Consider the following 15059-nt stretch of genomic DNA (forward strand, 5'->3'; position numbering starts at 1 on the left):
AACATCTCGTGTAGTAGGGTGTGTGTGTCACGTATCTTCCTCATGGCAACAGAACTTTCTCACGAGAGGACTGCTGACAGCTAACTGCATCATCTCCTTACTGGCCGCTGTCGTCAGCTTTCCTCCGTGTAAGCGTTTAGCGCTGCTCGCTTCTCGCAAACACAACACCTTCTCATCATTTGACTTCCTGCTTCTATCTGTCTCTCTATCTATCTATTTATCTATCTATCTATTATGTAGTCCTATATATATATATATATATATATATATATATATATATATATATGCATGGATGGTGTGTATGAATGTATGTATGTATATATATGTTCGTATATATATTTATATATATTCCTATGTATATACATATATATATTTGCCTTAATGACCAGGGGCTTCGTCCTCAATGGTCGGTAGGCAATTTAATATATATATATATATATATATATATATATATATATATATATATATATATATATATATATATATATATATATATATACAGTAGATTATCTGGCGACCGAAATTGAACTATAACAGCACAGTTAAATTCATTATCATTATCATCTTCATCATTATCCAGACCTCCATTCCCACACCAAGATGGCGTGAGGTAGGGTCCAGAAAGCAAAGGGGAAAAATGATAAAATGGGAAACTAACCGAAATTTGCCTAACTGAATGAGTCCACACACATTCACTCAATATATAAGCCCCTGGAATCCTGGCTTTAAGAAGTATACAAGTTAAAAGCAGACTACTCCTCTTCACAAAAAGAACGATTATTTCAACGGTTACAATTACATTATATATAAACTGGTTGCCAATTTATCGTATTTTGCTTTATTATACTTATATCTGCATGGTATTTAGTGAAAACGTTTCCCGGAGAGTTGGGGTTTGTACTGAATGGTAAATAACGACTCAAATTAAAATGGACAAATGAACGTCTTTAAAATAGGGAAAGTGGATAAACATAGAATAGCTTGAATAAAATTTTCGGCATCCTGGTGCATTGGTAGACAAGAGGGACACGTGTAATGTATGTAGACAATAGATATGCCCAATTAAAAATGTGATTGATGTTCTGGAAGCCTTTAGAGAGAGAGAGAGAGAGAGAGAGAGAGAGAGAGAGAGAGAGAGAGAGAGGATTGTCTAAGGGAGTGTTGGTACCCTCATTAAAATAATTATGAACGTTTGTGACTGGTGCCCCTTGCATAGTAACAGTGAAAAAGAAACAGTATTGCGAGAGGATCTGAGCGAAGTACAGGGGCAAAACTTCACATTCTGTTCCACTGCATCTGTCTCAAATTTGGGTTATGTCTGTCACTTTCCTCCCTTGACACATCGTATCGAAGAGAAACATGTATGGGCAGAGAAACATACCAAGCCTCTCGTAGCTTAGAATGGCTACCAGAGAAAAGTGAGAGGAAGTAAAATATTAGGCGAACTTCTGTCCCTGACTGTGCTGTGCGTGGAAGCAGAGAAATAAAGGCAAAATTAATAACCAGAAGGTGGATGAGTAGACATGTAGTTCGACTGTGTGGGATATGTTCTGGAATTTTAGGGTGGTGGAGAAGGTTTACGTAGGCAAAGACTTAGCATGTAGAAAGGGAGGCAGGAAACCGGAAAGATGGGATATGATAATATGGTGATGTTACTGAGAAACTGAATTAATGAAATTAAAGAAATGAGAAATGAATTTTGTAAGATTCATATAACTACGGTGGCACATATTTTAAATTTTACAGTCGAGGACACAGGCAACAGATCCTTAGGACTTTATCATTTTTTCTATACATGTCCGACTACGAGCACAGACCTAACAGCCCGTTCCATGCGATCAAGCAATCTTCCTATTTTCCACACACCTTCACATGTCACCACTTCAGCATTAATATGCACCGTCCATACAGAATACATGTTAAAAAAAGGTAAATAGGACTACTGTACTATGTTTTACAAAGGGTGATCGGCGGGAGATTATTATGATAAGGCTGGTATTTTCACAGATCCACCGGGGGTAGATCCAGCATTCAGTAAACGGGGAGGTCTTGTATTTGCATACCCCACCGTTGACAAAATTTATCATTAGTGTTAAATTCATACACAAAGATACTAGAATACATCTGCCCCTTATCCATTTCAGTAATTATGTTCATTGTGTTCTGAGTTAGCTCTTTCTGCTAATAAAAGGTACGTTTTTTTCTCCCCCATTCTGGTGATCCAGAGCCATGCAGTAGACTCTCCTATGCTGAAGATACGTATAAAGTTGTTTGTATATGTTTGTCTTCACCCATGCTTTCCAAATACTTCACATGCAAATCAGAGTGGTTATTAAAGCCCCCCCCCAAAAAAAAAATGAAAACAAAAGAACTTATGTTAATGACACTTAACTGTTACACTCAGTCTTATAAATTGGCTTGGATCCTTTACAAACGCGATCCGAGAGGAGAGAAAGTGGCACAATAAAAGGGGGGGGGTGGGAGGCAATCTGGGCTCCCATAAACCTCCTCTGGATCCGCCACTGGGTCCACTACGACACCTCGTAAGACTCCGGCCCTGTCAGTCTGTAGTTGGTGTTCTTGTAAGTGAGCAGAGACCGATTGCGAAGTTTCCTGACCGCGTTGAACAGTTCCTGGACCACTGGCGGCACCATTTTCTCCCCAGCCTGCTCTGTCAACTCCCGCATGTACTCCCACTGGTCTAAAGCCATCAGGTGGAAGTCTTCGAGTGGGCGGCCCTCCTGTTGGTGCCGAGACAACTCCCGGCTTGAAGTCTCCAGCATATGAGCAGGATTCGGCAGAGTCACCTTTCCCGTCAACACATTGGTCACGAACCGCGCCTGTACCACACAAACAGTATTGGCTTTACTATCGCACCAACTCCACCTCCCACTAATACAAGGAGTGGGAAGGATCCAGAAACAAGAAAGGGAAAGCGCAAAAACAGGAAAACCATCAGTAGAGTAATGGCTTAGGTTTTGTTGAAACAGATTTGTACCAGTCGATTAGGCAAAGGTCATTAAAGCAATCACCATGATTTAAAGTCTGTAGATGGGGGACACCTCCCGTCTTCCTCAGGGTAATGCAGTGGCGTCACTCTTTCTCCGTTACTAATATTATGCGTTAGTGGGTTCGTAGGATTAAAAATAAAATTAAAGCAAAAATGTTTATCGCAGGATTAAGTTTTATCATATGAACTATGACGTACGCGCACCATCTTTTTCATTTAGGTAAAATAAAATAGGATCAACCTTTCACATTTTTAAAGACAAGTTTCCACAGGATGAAAATTTTCCAGATTCATCGGGCTTTTTTTTTTTTTTTTTTAATAGAAAAAGTCAATTCAGGACATAGATATGGCGTATAATAGGTATGATACGTGCTATTTCGGGTGGGTTGAAATTCCAGAATGAGCTGTCCTTTCTTGCTACACATGATTATCCTGTGATATTAAAGGTAGGTGTTATACCGTAGTGAAAAACAGTTAACGTATGAAGGGAGATGGAAATTATAGAGCCTTCCCTCCTCCCATTCTACATCCATACCGTAGCTGTTATTTGTTCTTGTGGGGTCAATAAGCTTACACCTAATTTTTAAAAATGCACTCATGAAGTTACTGTTATTTTGTTTGCCAGGGTGCGCAACCATTTTTACTGTGTTCAGAGACAACAGTTGGAAACTATATTTACGCAGATCGATGGATTTGCACTGGTAACATGCAAAGACAAATTAAATACTGAGATAGACTACAATCCATTGATACCTGTGATTCATTCTATAGGTGAATAATATCGTGTGGAAGTAATGAACACGGGTTGCAATAATACCGAAATGGACTATGAACGACACCCATCACAGGACAATGCACTGACCTGGATATCAAACATGGGGAAGGGGCAGATCTGTAGCGGGATGCCGATGAATGCCATGGTGGGGAAGGTGGCGTTGAAGATGTGCTTGTAGAGGGGCGTTACTAGGCTGTCCTCCACCTTCATCCGGCAGGACTTAGTAAGGAAGGGGAAGGAGTATCGGTATCCTGTATGTGCGACACGTAACATCACATGATTATATTATTAAAAGAGAAGACGTTGTTGAAGCTGTATTTGTATACGGGCATCACCAAGCTGTTCCCAATCCTCATCCCTCAGGAATTAATAAAGAAGGGGAAGGAGTACCGATATCCTGCAGGAGTAACAAATATAATCAAAAGGTTGCGTTATTCAGAGGGAAAGCGACACTGCGGGAAGACATCACCAAGCTGTTCTTAGCTCTCACTCCCCAAGAATCAGGGAGGGGAATGAGTTCTAAAATCCTGTAGGAGTGACTAATAAATTAACAACCTTCACTGGGCAGTCAAGAATACAGATGTACTTATTTTTTATTTTTAATGCGTTCGATTCTCGGCATGGGCTTAACGGCCCGTCTGAGGCCCAGCAGTCCCCCTTTGTACCATACACCACATGTCAGCACTTCGGCGCTAACACTCACCGTCCATATTGAATACATGCTAGGGCTGTCTCATACAGGACTGGTGAACTGGTATTTGAGGGGGTGTTTTTACATGCTGGTGGCGCGTTGGTAGATAAGTAAAGTCTACTTCAGCGAAATTCAAGTCCTGCAAGCTGTTCACTGTCCCAGTCGGGATTCGAATCCGGGTCCACTGGGACAATAGACCTCCTCTCTACCTACTTGGCCACCGGACCCCCTGCCAAATTACTTTTACCGTCCACGAATGAAGATACAGGAAATAATAAAGAATATCGAACATATATCTAGATTATAGGTGATGGAATTATAGGCAATAGCAAACTCACCAACCTTAACTCAGGACCCTTACGCAATATGTGTTTGAGAGCTGTTACAAAGGCTAGCGCAAACCAGCAAGTCAGGCCAAATCAATAGTTTCTTTACCCTCTAAAACGTATTTTTGCATCAGTCCATATTAGGTCCACTGCTGGCTCAGACATTCTCCTCGGAGACAGAGTGATAGCAAGATCAACCCTTTCCGTGGTGAAGTATGAACAGGGAAGGAGTATCTGGAGGAAGAGTGATGCTTGTTAAAGCAAAAATGTTGTACTGACTATGAATGCATTTGTAAGTCTTTATGTGTCATCAGTAGAACCGACTGGGTGCTAACATATGCGCCAGCCAACACGTCTTTAGATTAACATATGCAGTTGTCCCAAACTGACTAAGATAATTATCATCCTATTGATAAAATGGTGATGTGTGTCATACAGTATGTTCCTATTTGTTTGTAAATTTCACACTGACTTTCCATGAGCTTTGGATGGCGCCTGAGATGGTATGGTTCAACATAAGAGTCGGCTGCGACGGAGTATACCAGCACCCAATTCAAATGTCTATAACGCCGTGGGCTTGAGCCCTAGACTCGAGGCTCATACATCACGTTAACCACTGAGGAACCGCAGCTCCCAGACTGTGTATGCTAAACCGTGGAGAAATCTTGTCTAGCTATAATCATCGTCATTTAATGATATGTAATGCCGTGCCTTGAAATGCACCCACCTACAGACTCACTATGCTGCCTAAAAGGATCGGGATGAAGGATTCAAAAGACACCACATCATTTTACCAACTGCGATAGTACAATGGCAAAATGACTCGAATAATATACCAGGTATCCAGCACTGGGTTCGACCCTAGGCTAGTGTGGTGGGTCTACAAACCCCAGTTACAACCGAGGCAAGTCCAGACCTTGTCTTCTAAAATTTCAGTTGACCTCTGCCCAGTGAGAGGTGTACCACGGTAAAAATGTGATTTTCTTTTTTCGCCAAAACACCTTCACAGTGAGGGGGAAGTCTTATTGTCAGGCAACCTCATGCAGCGAGAGATAAGTCATTTATCATCAATATCATCATCATAACACTATAGCTCCCACTACTTTATATCTGTGTACTAGTTACACAGAACAGTGATATGAATAGTAGGAGAAAATACCAGTGCAGGACAGGAGAGAACGGGGAAGGGCAGGGCATGAAAGGACAGTACACGTACACCAGAAAAAGACAGGGCAGCAAGGCAGGACAAATAGAAGACGCAGGGCAGGACATGAGAGAACCCACCAGTGCAGTATAGGATGGCGTCAGCCTCCACGTGCGAGCCGTCAGCCAGAACAAAGCCACGTGTAGTGGCCTCCGTGGCGCCCTTCACCTGCTGCAGGTTGTCGGGCAGGTCACTGGCGATGGGCGAGGGCAGATTGTGCGAGAGATACACCTGAAACACAGCACGGTATTATAATATTACAGAACAATTTTTAAATCATATATAACATCTCACCACCACTTCTCTTCAGAAAGCCACACGATAGAATTACACCACAGTATCTTTTAAATACCTTGGTAGATTAGTGGTTAGAATACTCCCAGTCTAAACCAAGTCCTTCCGTAGCTTTGATCCCCAAATGGTGACTGGAAGCATTTCAGTCATGTAATGTCACCAAGGGACGCAGGTTGGCCATCTAACCTGAAATATATTTGACTACGGCAGCTTAGCTTTAGGTCCGTACACCTTGAGCGGGGTAGAATGGAATTGGCTGCAGTCGTTTATTACCCTTTTCTCGAGCCGATATTTTTAAGGGAAAATCTTATTGTAGCCCAGTTGAATTAGCAGTTGGTTCAACTGCAGCCAAAAGCCGACTATCATAATAGGGACCCCAGCAGCGAGGTGCATACGGTAACCTTATAGTGCATCCGGCCCCTGAATGGCATTATGAGAGTAATAAATCCCAACCACTCCTCTTATAAGCCACGTATGCCTGAAGAGCATTAAAAAAAAAAAAAAAAATAGACCACTCTGTGTTCATTCGGTTATATGGTTAAATCGCGGTTTTACATGCTTTATTTGACTGACTGCAGATGAAACATTACCTTCCATAAATGAGAAAGGACTAGTGTGGTACTTTCGGGTAGGAATAGTAGGTGTTGACGAGCAATATCCACTCACTTGATGTAGCGCTGCCTACCTCTCCCTTCATCTTTATCTATCTTTTCTGTCTGCTTCCCTCACTTCCTGTTTCTCTCATCCTGCCTGTCATTCTTTATTATTCCACTTTCCACTTCAGGTGGCTCGCATTAAATGACAAGCCTAATGGCTTCCTGTAATCCAGGGAACCGATAACAAGGCTGAATGGTAACCGTATAAACAAATAATGAGGTAAACTGGAGCCTAATTCAATGCCCCTGTTAACCGAGTGGAGATGAAAATGTGGCGTCCATGCGGGAACTAACCCTGCATATTCTCCCTCGTGCCTCTCTGCGGGAAGCTTTGCCTACCGCAAGGGAACATCAGCTCACTGCACGGAAAGGCCCAGTAGGGGCGGTTGCTTGCCTTCGGTTGATTGGCCTGCTCGACCAAACAGACCAGCGGTTAATCGTCAACAACTCTCCTGTCGATGGTATAAAGAAGAAAAAAAAAGAAACACACACACACACACACACACACACACACACACACACACACACACACACACACACACACACACACACACAGCCAATCCGATATTACCCTCTTTAAGGTGTAAGGACCCGAGCCTAGGCTACCTTAAAACATTACATTCAAGGGTTGATGACCAGCATTCTATCCCTGATGGCATTACATGATTGAAAAAACTCCAGTCTCCTCTTGGAGACCGAACTTACCCAAGGGCGGCACTCCCACTGGGGCTTTCTAACCACTAGACCACCGAGTAGGCTACAAGCAATAATAACAGTGTCCAAACATTCCGTCCTACACTAATAAGAAACGAACGAAAACTTCCAAACTGTTCTTTGAAGCTGTTGATTTCAAAGACATTATGTTAATTTTAGCTGCAAATGGCTCGAGAGGAGTGCATTTAAGAGGTGCTGGCTATGTCATTGGGTGGCTCCGCTGCCCAGTTATACGAACATTGTCAGCTCCCTCCAAATCCCTCAAAGTGGGCCATGGAGTGCAGAAGAGCAACTTCAGTCTGCAGTTCACTGAGTTCATGTCTCGATGAGCTTGAGGAAACAACAACATCAACAACAGCTACAAGTGCCATAAGGACGACCCATATGTACAGTTATAAAAATGGAAGATTCACCTCACAGCCAGGCATAGGAACATGGTCGGACAGTGCACCTTCCGACATCCATCCGACCAGGCTGTTCAGATACGAGGTTGTGTTCACGCGGGAACTGGAGGCTTCCTAGCAATTTTTTTTCACCATGGTCTCTTTTATGTTATTTTTATATTTTCTGCATCTACAACGCTTTCCTTAGTAGCACACACACGGACAAAAAAGTGTATCATGCAAAATGAATCGCTCAGTAAAATAGGTGCCACCAGGCTTTCTATGCCGGCTATAATACTACACACTTTTTTCTTATTATTCCTAGCACCTTTTCCTTTGCAGTATTAATTTTCGTGCTATTTTAATATATTCTTAACATCGACTGAGTTTGCCTTATTAACATACAAGAGGACAAAAATGTGTAATATAAGAAAAAAAATACTGAATAAGAGGTGTAACAGTCTCCTACATTTTCTTCCATTTTCTCTTTTTTTTTTTTTTTTTTTTTTTTCGACAACCTCACCTTTTTGGCAACGGAAGCCAGCTCCATGGCAATGTCAATGCCTGACGCTCCCGCCCCCAGCACGAGAACTCTGGCATCGGTGAAGGGCTGCGGGTGGCGGTAGTCGTGGCTGTGCAGCTGCCGCCCCTCGTACCCTTCCACGCCAGGCAGCTGCGGCACCACGGGGCTGGAGTAGTGCCTGTCAACACCACCTCTGTCACTGCCCACATCATTATAGTTACCAGCCACGATAACGAAGCTGGTATTATTTTCTGTTTGCCTGTCTGTCTGTGTGTCTGTTAGCATGATAATTTCTCGACCGCTCACGATATCATCACAAAATTTTACAGGTGTGTAGTAAGAGAAAAAATCGATCACACGTTCGAAACTGATGAAAGTAGGTCAGGGTCTCTGTGTCTGTTACCACGACAGCAACCGCTCAAGATATCATCACAATATTTAACATGTGAATAGTAGGGACGAAAATCAACGAGTTCGAAATTGGTGAAAGTAGATCAAGGTCAAAGTCATATCCCTAGCCGGGCTAGATATGTACTGGTCGCGACTGGTGTAGTTCCTCCCCTGAGAAGGCCTCTTTTTTTTTTTTTTTTTTTACCTGGCGATGATCCCTAATCTTTTACGGTGTAGCTGAAGACCAATTGTATTTATACTGGAGGGGGAGGGGAAGGGGGGTCCCTCTGACTAGTAACCAGAGAAACATTCCTGTCATGTAACTTAGGCTCACTGAGTTTCCAGTAACCACAATTTCGTGTTCAAATTGTGGAAGTGGCCCAGCTTCATCAGTTGAAAACTAGCCAACAATACTACTTACTCCTCAAGCAGTGGTTTTTAATCTAGGGTGTCTGCACCTTCTGGGATATGAAACATCCGATGTGGTGGTGGAATGAATGCTGTCAGAGTAAATTACAAAACTATTATTAAATACCAGTTTTTAGCTACTCAACTGTGTTTGCATTTTCTAAGCCACTGCTATATATGACGTCATGTTACTTCGCCCGTGTTTGTGGCTTTGCTACGAAAATAAAGAATTCATTAAAAAGTTAACTGCTTTCGTAAAAATTGTGCAAGAATTTATTCAAAGTGACCCCAAGGAGTTCAGGCACTGAAGCGGGCTAAGCGTCTCTCTTCTAAACCATTATAAAGAAGCTTGTCCATAACATTTTTGTCAAATTCTTTCTGTCAACTGAGATTTGGTTTAAATGATGATGATGATGAAGTAACCCACCCGCTGCAGACGACAAGAGCGTCAAAAAGGTGTGATGTTGTGGCTCCCTGCTGAAGGTTCCTTACTGTTACGCTCCACCCTGTCGCTCCACCACTTCGCTCCACTGCCTCCACCGCCTCCACGTGGTGCTCTGTCTGTAATACCATCATAACACCTCACCATTACACTACCACAGTACCACAGCCGAATATTCTTACACTAACCACACCATAACATTACTACGCTCCAATGTCTCCACTTCCTCCAGCGGTGCTCTCACTGTAATACCACCATAATACCACACTACCACAGCCCAATATCCTCACACTACCACAGAATTATACTACCACAAAACCACACGTCCGCAGCACGACACCATCTCAGCATTCTGAACATGGTGCTCTTTCTGTAATACCACCATAACACCACCACATATCCACAATACCGCAGCAGGTCTGTTCAGAAAATATACGACCTGAGGCTCTGAAAAAATAAATAGCTAACCTGTTGAGCTAGGACACTAATCTCCCTCAAAGTAGGCCCCTTCTGACTTGACACAAGTAGCCCAGCATTGTTTCCACTGCCTAGAACATATTTCAAAGTCGGTTTTCGGTATCTCCTGCATGTGCTTCGTCGCATTCGTCATGATCTCTTCTCTCGTCTAAAATCGAGAATCCTTCAGCGGAGTTTTGAGGTTGGGGAACAACCAGAAGTCGCACGGAGCCATGTCTGGTGAGCAGGGAGCCTGCCAGACCTGCGGGATGTTGCACTTGGCCAAAAATTCCTGAATCAGTTGTGAAGAACGAGCAGCAGCATTGTCATGGTACAGCTTCCAACTGCCCGCATTCCATAGCTCTGGGCTCTTCCGCCGAACTACGTCTCGAAGACGATGGATTACGTCGAGATAATAATGTCTGTTGACAGTCTGACCTGGTGCGCATTCGTGATGCACATCACCACGGTCGTCGGGGGGGAAAAAAAAATGTCAACATGCATTTCACCGTGCTGCGAACCTGTAGTGCTATTTTGGCCCTGCATGTTTGCACTGGGACGACTGTGCTTTGGTTTCTGAGTCGTTCCCGTATGCTCAAGTCTCATATCCAGCGATTACAGTCTTCAGAAAGTCTGGATTATGATTTGCACACTCCAACATGTCTTGAGCAACGTTCATCCGAGAGAAAAGATCATAAAAAATGCGACGAAGCACCTGCAGGAGATACCGAAAAACAGGTTCTGAAAACTGTTTCAGGGAACAGGAAGAACCCTGGGTTACGTGTGTCAAGTCAGAAGGGGCCTACTTTGAGGGGGATTAGTGTCCTCGCTCAACAGGTTAGCTATTTATTTTTTGTACGAGCCTAACTGGGATACTTTCTGAACAGACCTCGTAATATATTTTCACATACCATTACACATTTACAAGTCCACCCCACCCCATCATCGCCACATTCCATTGCCTCCATCTTCTCTATGTGATGCTTTGTGCATAGGGTCATTATGCCACACTACCACACCATCACACTACAACACATACACCACAATACCACTCTTCATGCCATAACACTGTGACACCATCACGTCGCTCCACACTGCCATTCCATGATGCCGTAACACTAGCTCTATACGTACAGTACAGTCTCGATCCAAAATACGAGTAAGCATCTGGGCCTTGTCGACACAGAGCCAGGGTGTGGACAATGGCTGGAAGATCAAGCACATTGTCCCACCTTCCCCTCTCATGGACGTAGGTAGTTTATTGATCGTTAGGCCGTGTCCACACCAAATGTTTGCTGGCGCGGGCGGGAGTTTCGTATCACTGTAACCTATATAAATTCTCTCGCACGGGTCCGTATTCACTGGGGTCACCTGTATGGGCTACAGAGATGCAAAACTCCCTTTCACGCCAACAAGCACTTGGTGTGGACGCCTCAACGGCTCGAGAAAATTTATTAACATAACCACGACGTATGCTGAAGGTCGTCCAGTATTACTTAAATGTATTTGAAATCCATTTAAAAACATAATGACTTGAATGCAGCATACTAACTCAAGTGAGCGAAGTATTAAGTTCATTTGCAATCTTAAGAAAATGTGATATTGTAATATCACAACCGTTTTGAACCTGACTTAAGGTCCCGTCACTTTATATGGTAAGTCAGCACAATGGATTCTCCACCATAATACCTGTGTCAAAACCCTGGTTCAAATGCTACACATTACTATTAACAGTGTCTGAAAGTAATGGCAGAGACGAATACCGTGTTACTGTACTGAATATAATTATCCTCTGCAACTGAATCTAGCTTGCCCTACCATCTACCTCTTCTTCTTTCGATCAATATCGCTTGTACGACAACCTGCATCGGCCCATGCCTGCTTAGAATTAGCATGCTGTTGTTGACGATGAGTAATCTCTGCCTGTTTGGTCGTGCAGACCCATCAACATCCGCCCCTGAACGCCCGACTCGTGCTGAGAACCGGTGTTCCCTTGCGGTAGACAGCGCCTCGCCACAGCGAAGCATGGAAGAGAATGAGAAGGTTTGGTTCCAGGATGGATATCACATTAACGTCCCTACCCGCTTAACTGGGGCACGATAGAGACCCCATATCACCCAGTTAATTGGGTATATAGCTACCACCCAGAGTTGCATAAGGTTTCCTGGTTTACAAGTAGCAATTAGTCTTGTCACTCATTAGTGTAGGGCCATCTGATGTGGAAAAAAGTGTAATAAAAAGGGACAGGAAGGATGGGAGAAATAAGAAAAGAGGAAAAAATGATCTAAGTGAAAGAAGTAGGCAGCATTACATCAACTAAGTGGAAGATGGTCATCGCTACGCACCACCTAGAATTAATTTCACAGACAATAGGATTTACGTATGTATAGTCACGCTGCTGGGTTACCTAATATAATGACTTAAGGACTTCGTTCCGACTATCGTGACGTCTGAATGTTATTCTTGTTACCACCAGGCGACTATATATATATATATAACTCAAGGGAAGATCCCTGTATTAAAGGAGTTAGTCTTCATAACCCCGTCTCTACAGTCACTGCTTTTGTGTTATACTTTCGCAATCGCTAGACGATTTTATGCAGCTTAGAAGATACTTCCATACCATGACGGTGTTAAGGTGTCACGTACGAGGGAATGTCTCGGTTTCTACTATGGGTACATCTAAGGAAATATGTGTAGATAATGGCGTATTGGACAGACAAAGGTAGGAATTATGGGCATATTTTGGTCAGATTTTTTGTAAGGAGTTGTTCTGCGCTGTATATTTAAGCATGTGTTACAGGAAAGAAAGAGTGAGAAATATATATTGTGTATGTATCATCAAGGATCCAGTTATGAATGCAGGAATAGGCGTATGCCAACACACCAGAGGTAATTTATCTGAGGGTAACTACAGATGGCTAAAACGAGGTAGGCAAAAGGATTTGTGCCGTAAACCGCGTTAGGTAAAGAACAAGAGATGGTGAGGTTATGAACTTATGAAAGAAAGGTGGGAGGAGGTGGGTCACGCCACGACAAGCACTGACCATAAATTACTACCGTACATAGTCTTGGGACAAATTTGTTTTCGCTCCACGCTAAAATGCCGACCCTAATTTTGGATGTAGTCTGAATCGGGTGTTTCAAATCAGTATTTATTTACGTCCCTCAAGCATCATTCTTGCTCCACTATTGTGTATGTTGAAAGTAATAAACGCTCAGGCAAGACTTTCCCCACTCTGCTAAAATGTCTGACTTTGATGTGATCTAGTAAGTTGAAGAAGAAGCCACTATAGCTCTCACTCACAATTTAAGACCATCAAACATCGTCCACGCTTCACTACTGCACGTAAATGTTGGAAATAATATACTTTCCCACGGTACATTATCCTCTCTACTACAATAACTGACCTTGATGTGCGAGTGCAGCTTGAAGTGATTGGCATAGTCAGTAAGGTACTGGTTGACAGCGCTGTGGTGCAAGAAGGAGGTCGGTTCGGTGGAGGGGAACGAGAAGTCCGGGAACGCCATCACCTCCTTCGGCAGGTTGGTTCTGTGGCAGCATAAATTTTAACTTACTAAAATAAATGTTATGGCATTAGGTTTCTATTTCAGTGACACGGGAACAGGCAAAGTAATTAACTGAGAAACACTGATCACCTCTAGTTCAATAGAACCTATGAATAATACTTCTTTTGTTGCACAGTACCTGAAAGTGCTGCACTTATGGAAAGCAGGATGAACTTTTGCGGCTTGCTTTAAACTTTTGCTGCCATCAGTACCTGGGTGTTTGCACAAGATACTAACATAGTATCTGAGGTTGTTGTATATACGTGTTTCTTCTGGCGAGTGTACAAGATGTTAGTAGTAGCCTATACCTGAGGGTGTGGTACAGGGGTGTGCTTTATTTGGTGAGTGTACGTGAGGTTATTACAAAATATCAGGGTGTTGTACATCGGTGTACTTTATTTGGTGAGTGTCCAAGATGTTAGTACAATACATGAATGTGCTGTACATCAGTGTACTTCATTTGGTGATTGAATAAGATTTTAGTACAATATATGAGGGCGTTGTACATCGATACTCTTCATTTGGTGATTGTACAAGATATTAAACAATACATGGGTGTTATACATTGGTGTGTTACATTTGGTGAGTGTACAAGATGTCAGTACAGTACATGAGAGTGCTATACATCGGTGTGCTTCATTTGGCGAGTATACCAGATGTAAGTACAGTACCTGAGGTTGTTGTACATGGATGAGTACACCGGGATGCCATGCTTGTCAGTGCCGGTGCAGGGTGAATATCGCCAGGTGCCTCCAAGTCCTGCCGCAGCCTCCCATACCTGCGGCTTCATCCCCGCCGCCAGTAGGTGACGCGCCGCACACAGACCCGCAGCACCACCACCAATCACGCCTACCGCACTCATCTGACAATATAACATCAAGCCTGAAGAGGATCCAAGTTGGGCTGAAACTGTTGTATCCTCCTAATAAAGGACTTTTGCGGCTGTGGGTATAATTCTTTCACTTTAATAATTCACCGAACTGATGTCTAGACATATATCATTACTTATCATTATTAAGTGCCGGAGTCACTGGGGGTGGGGGGGGGGAGTATTAAGGAAGTCCGGATCTCTCTTCCCCCGCTTATCGTTTGTGCAATTTTATTTTTTCCGAACAATAAGTAGCCTCTGAAGAATCGAAAAATGAAAACAATCAAAGCATACACGAAGTTCCTCATTGTATGATTCCTTTCATTTCATTTATAAGGCTCCAACATGC

At 43.1% G+C, this 15059-nt stretch overlaps 1 protein-coding gene across 1 annotated transcript; it reads right to left on the reverse strand.

Moving 5' to 3' along the window:
- Window positions 1-2531: 2531 nt before the first annotated feature.
- Window positions 2532-14704, reverse strand: LOC145408024 (uncharacterized). Its single transcript, XM_080278825.1, has 7 exons — window positions 14514-14704; window positions 13680-13825; window positions 9802-9931; window positions 8577-8754; window positions 6087-6237; window positions 3873-4036; window positions 2532-2840 (listed from the first exon to the last, which is right to left on the reverse strand). Exons 1-7 carry the CDS (start codon window positions 14702-14704, stop codon window positions 2532-2534), a joined length of 1269 nt encoding a protein of 422 aa, XP_080134951.1.
- Between the last annotated feature and the right edge of the window lie 355 nt (window positions 14705-15059).

This window comes from Coenobita brevimanus, chromosome 75, assembly GCF_032717465.1.
Source record: "Coenobita brevimanus isolate Jiangsu-jjx chromosome 75, ASM3271746v2, whole genome shotgun sequence".
NCBI lineage: Eukaryota > Metazoa > Arthropoda > Malacostraca > Decapoda > Coenobitidae > Coenobita > Coenobita brevimanus.

Coding starts and splice junctions, on each gene's coding strand:
- LOC145408024 (XM_080278825.1), bottom strand. CDS start 14,704: ATGAGTGCGGTAGGCGTGATTGGTGGTGGTGCTGCGGGTCTGTGTGCG. Junction 13,826..14,513: donor TCCATGTACAACAACCTCAG/GTACTGTACTTA, acceptor ATGCTGCCACAG/AACCAACCTGCCGAAGGAGG. Junction 6,238..8,576: donor TGGCTTCCGTTGCCAAAAAG/GTGAGGTTGTCG, acceptor GCTGTGTTTCAG/GTGTATCTCTCGCACAATCT.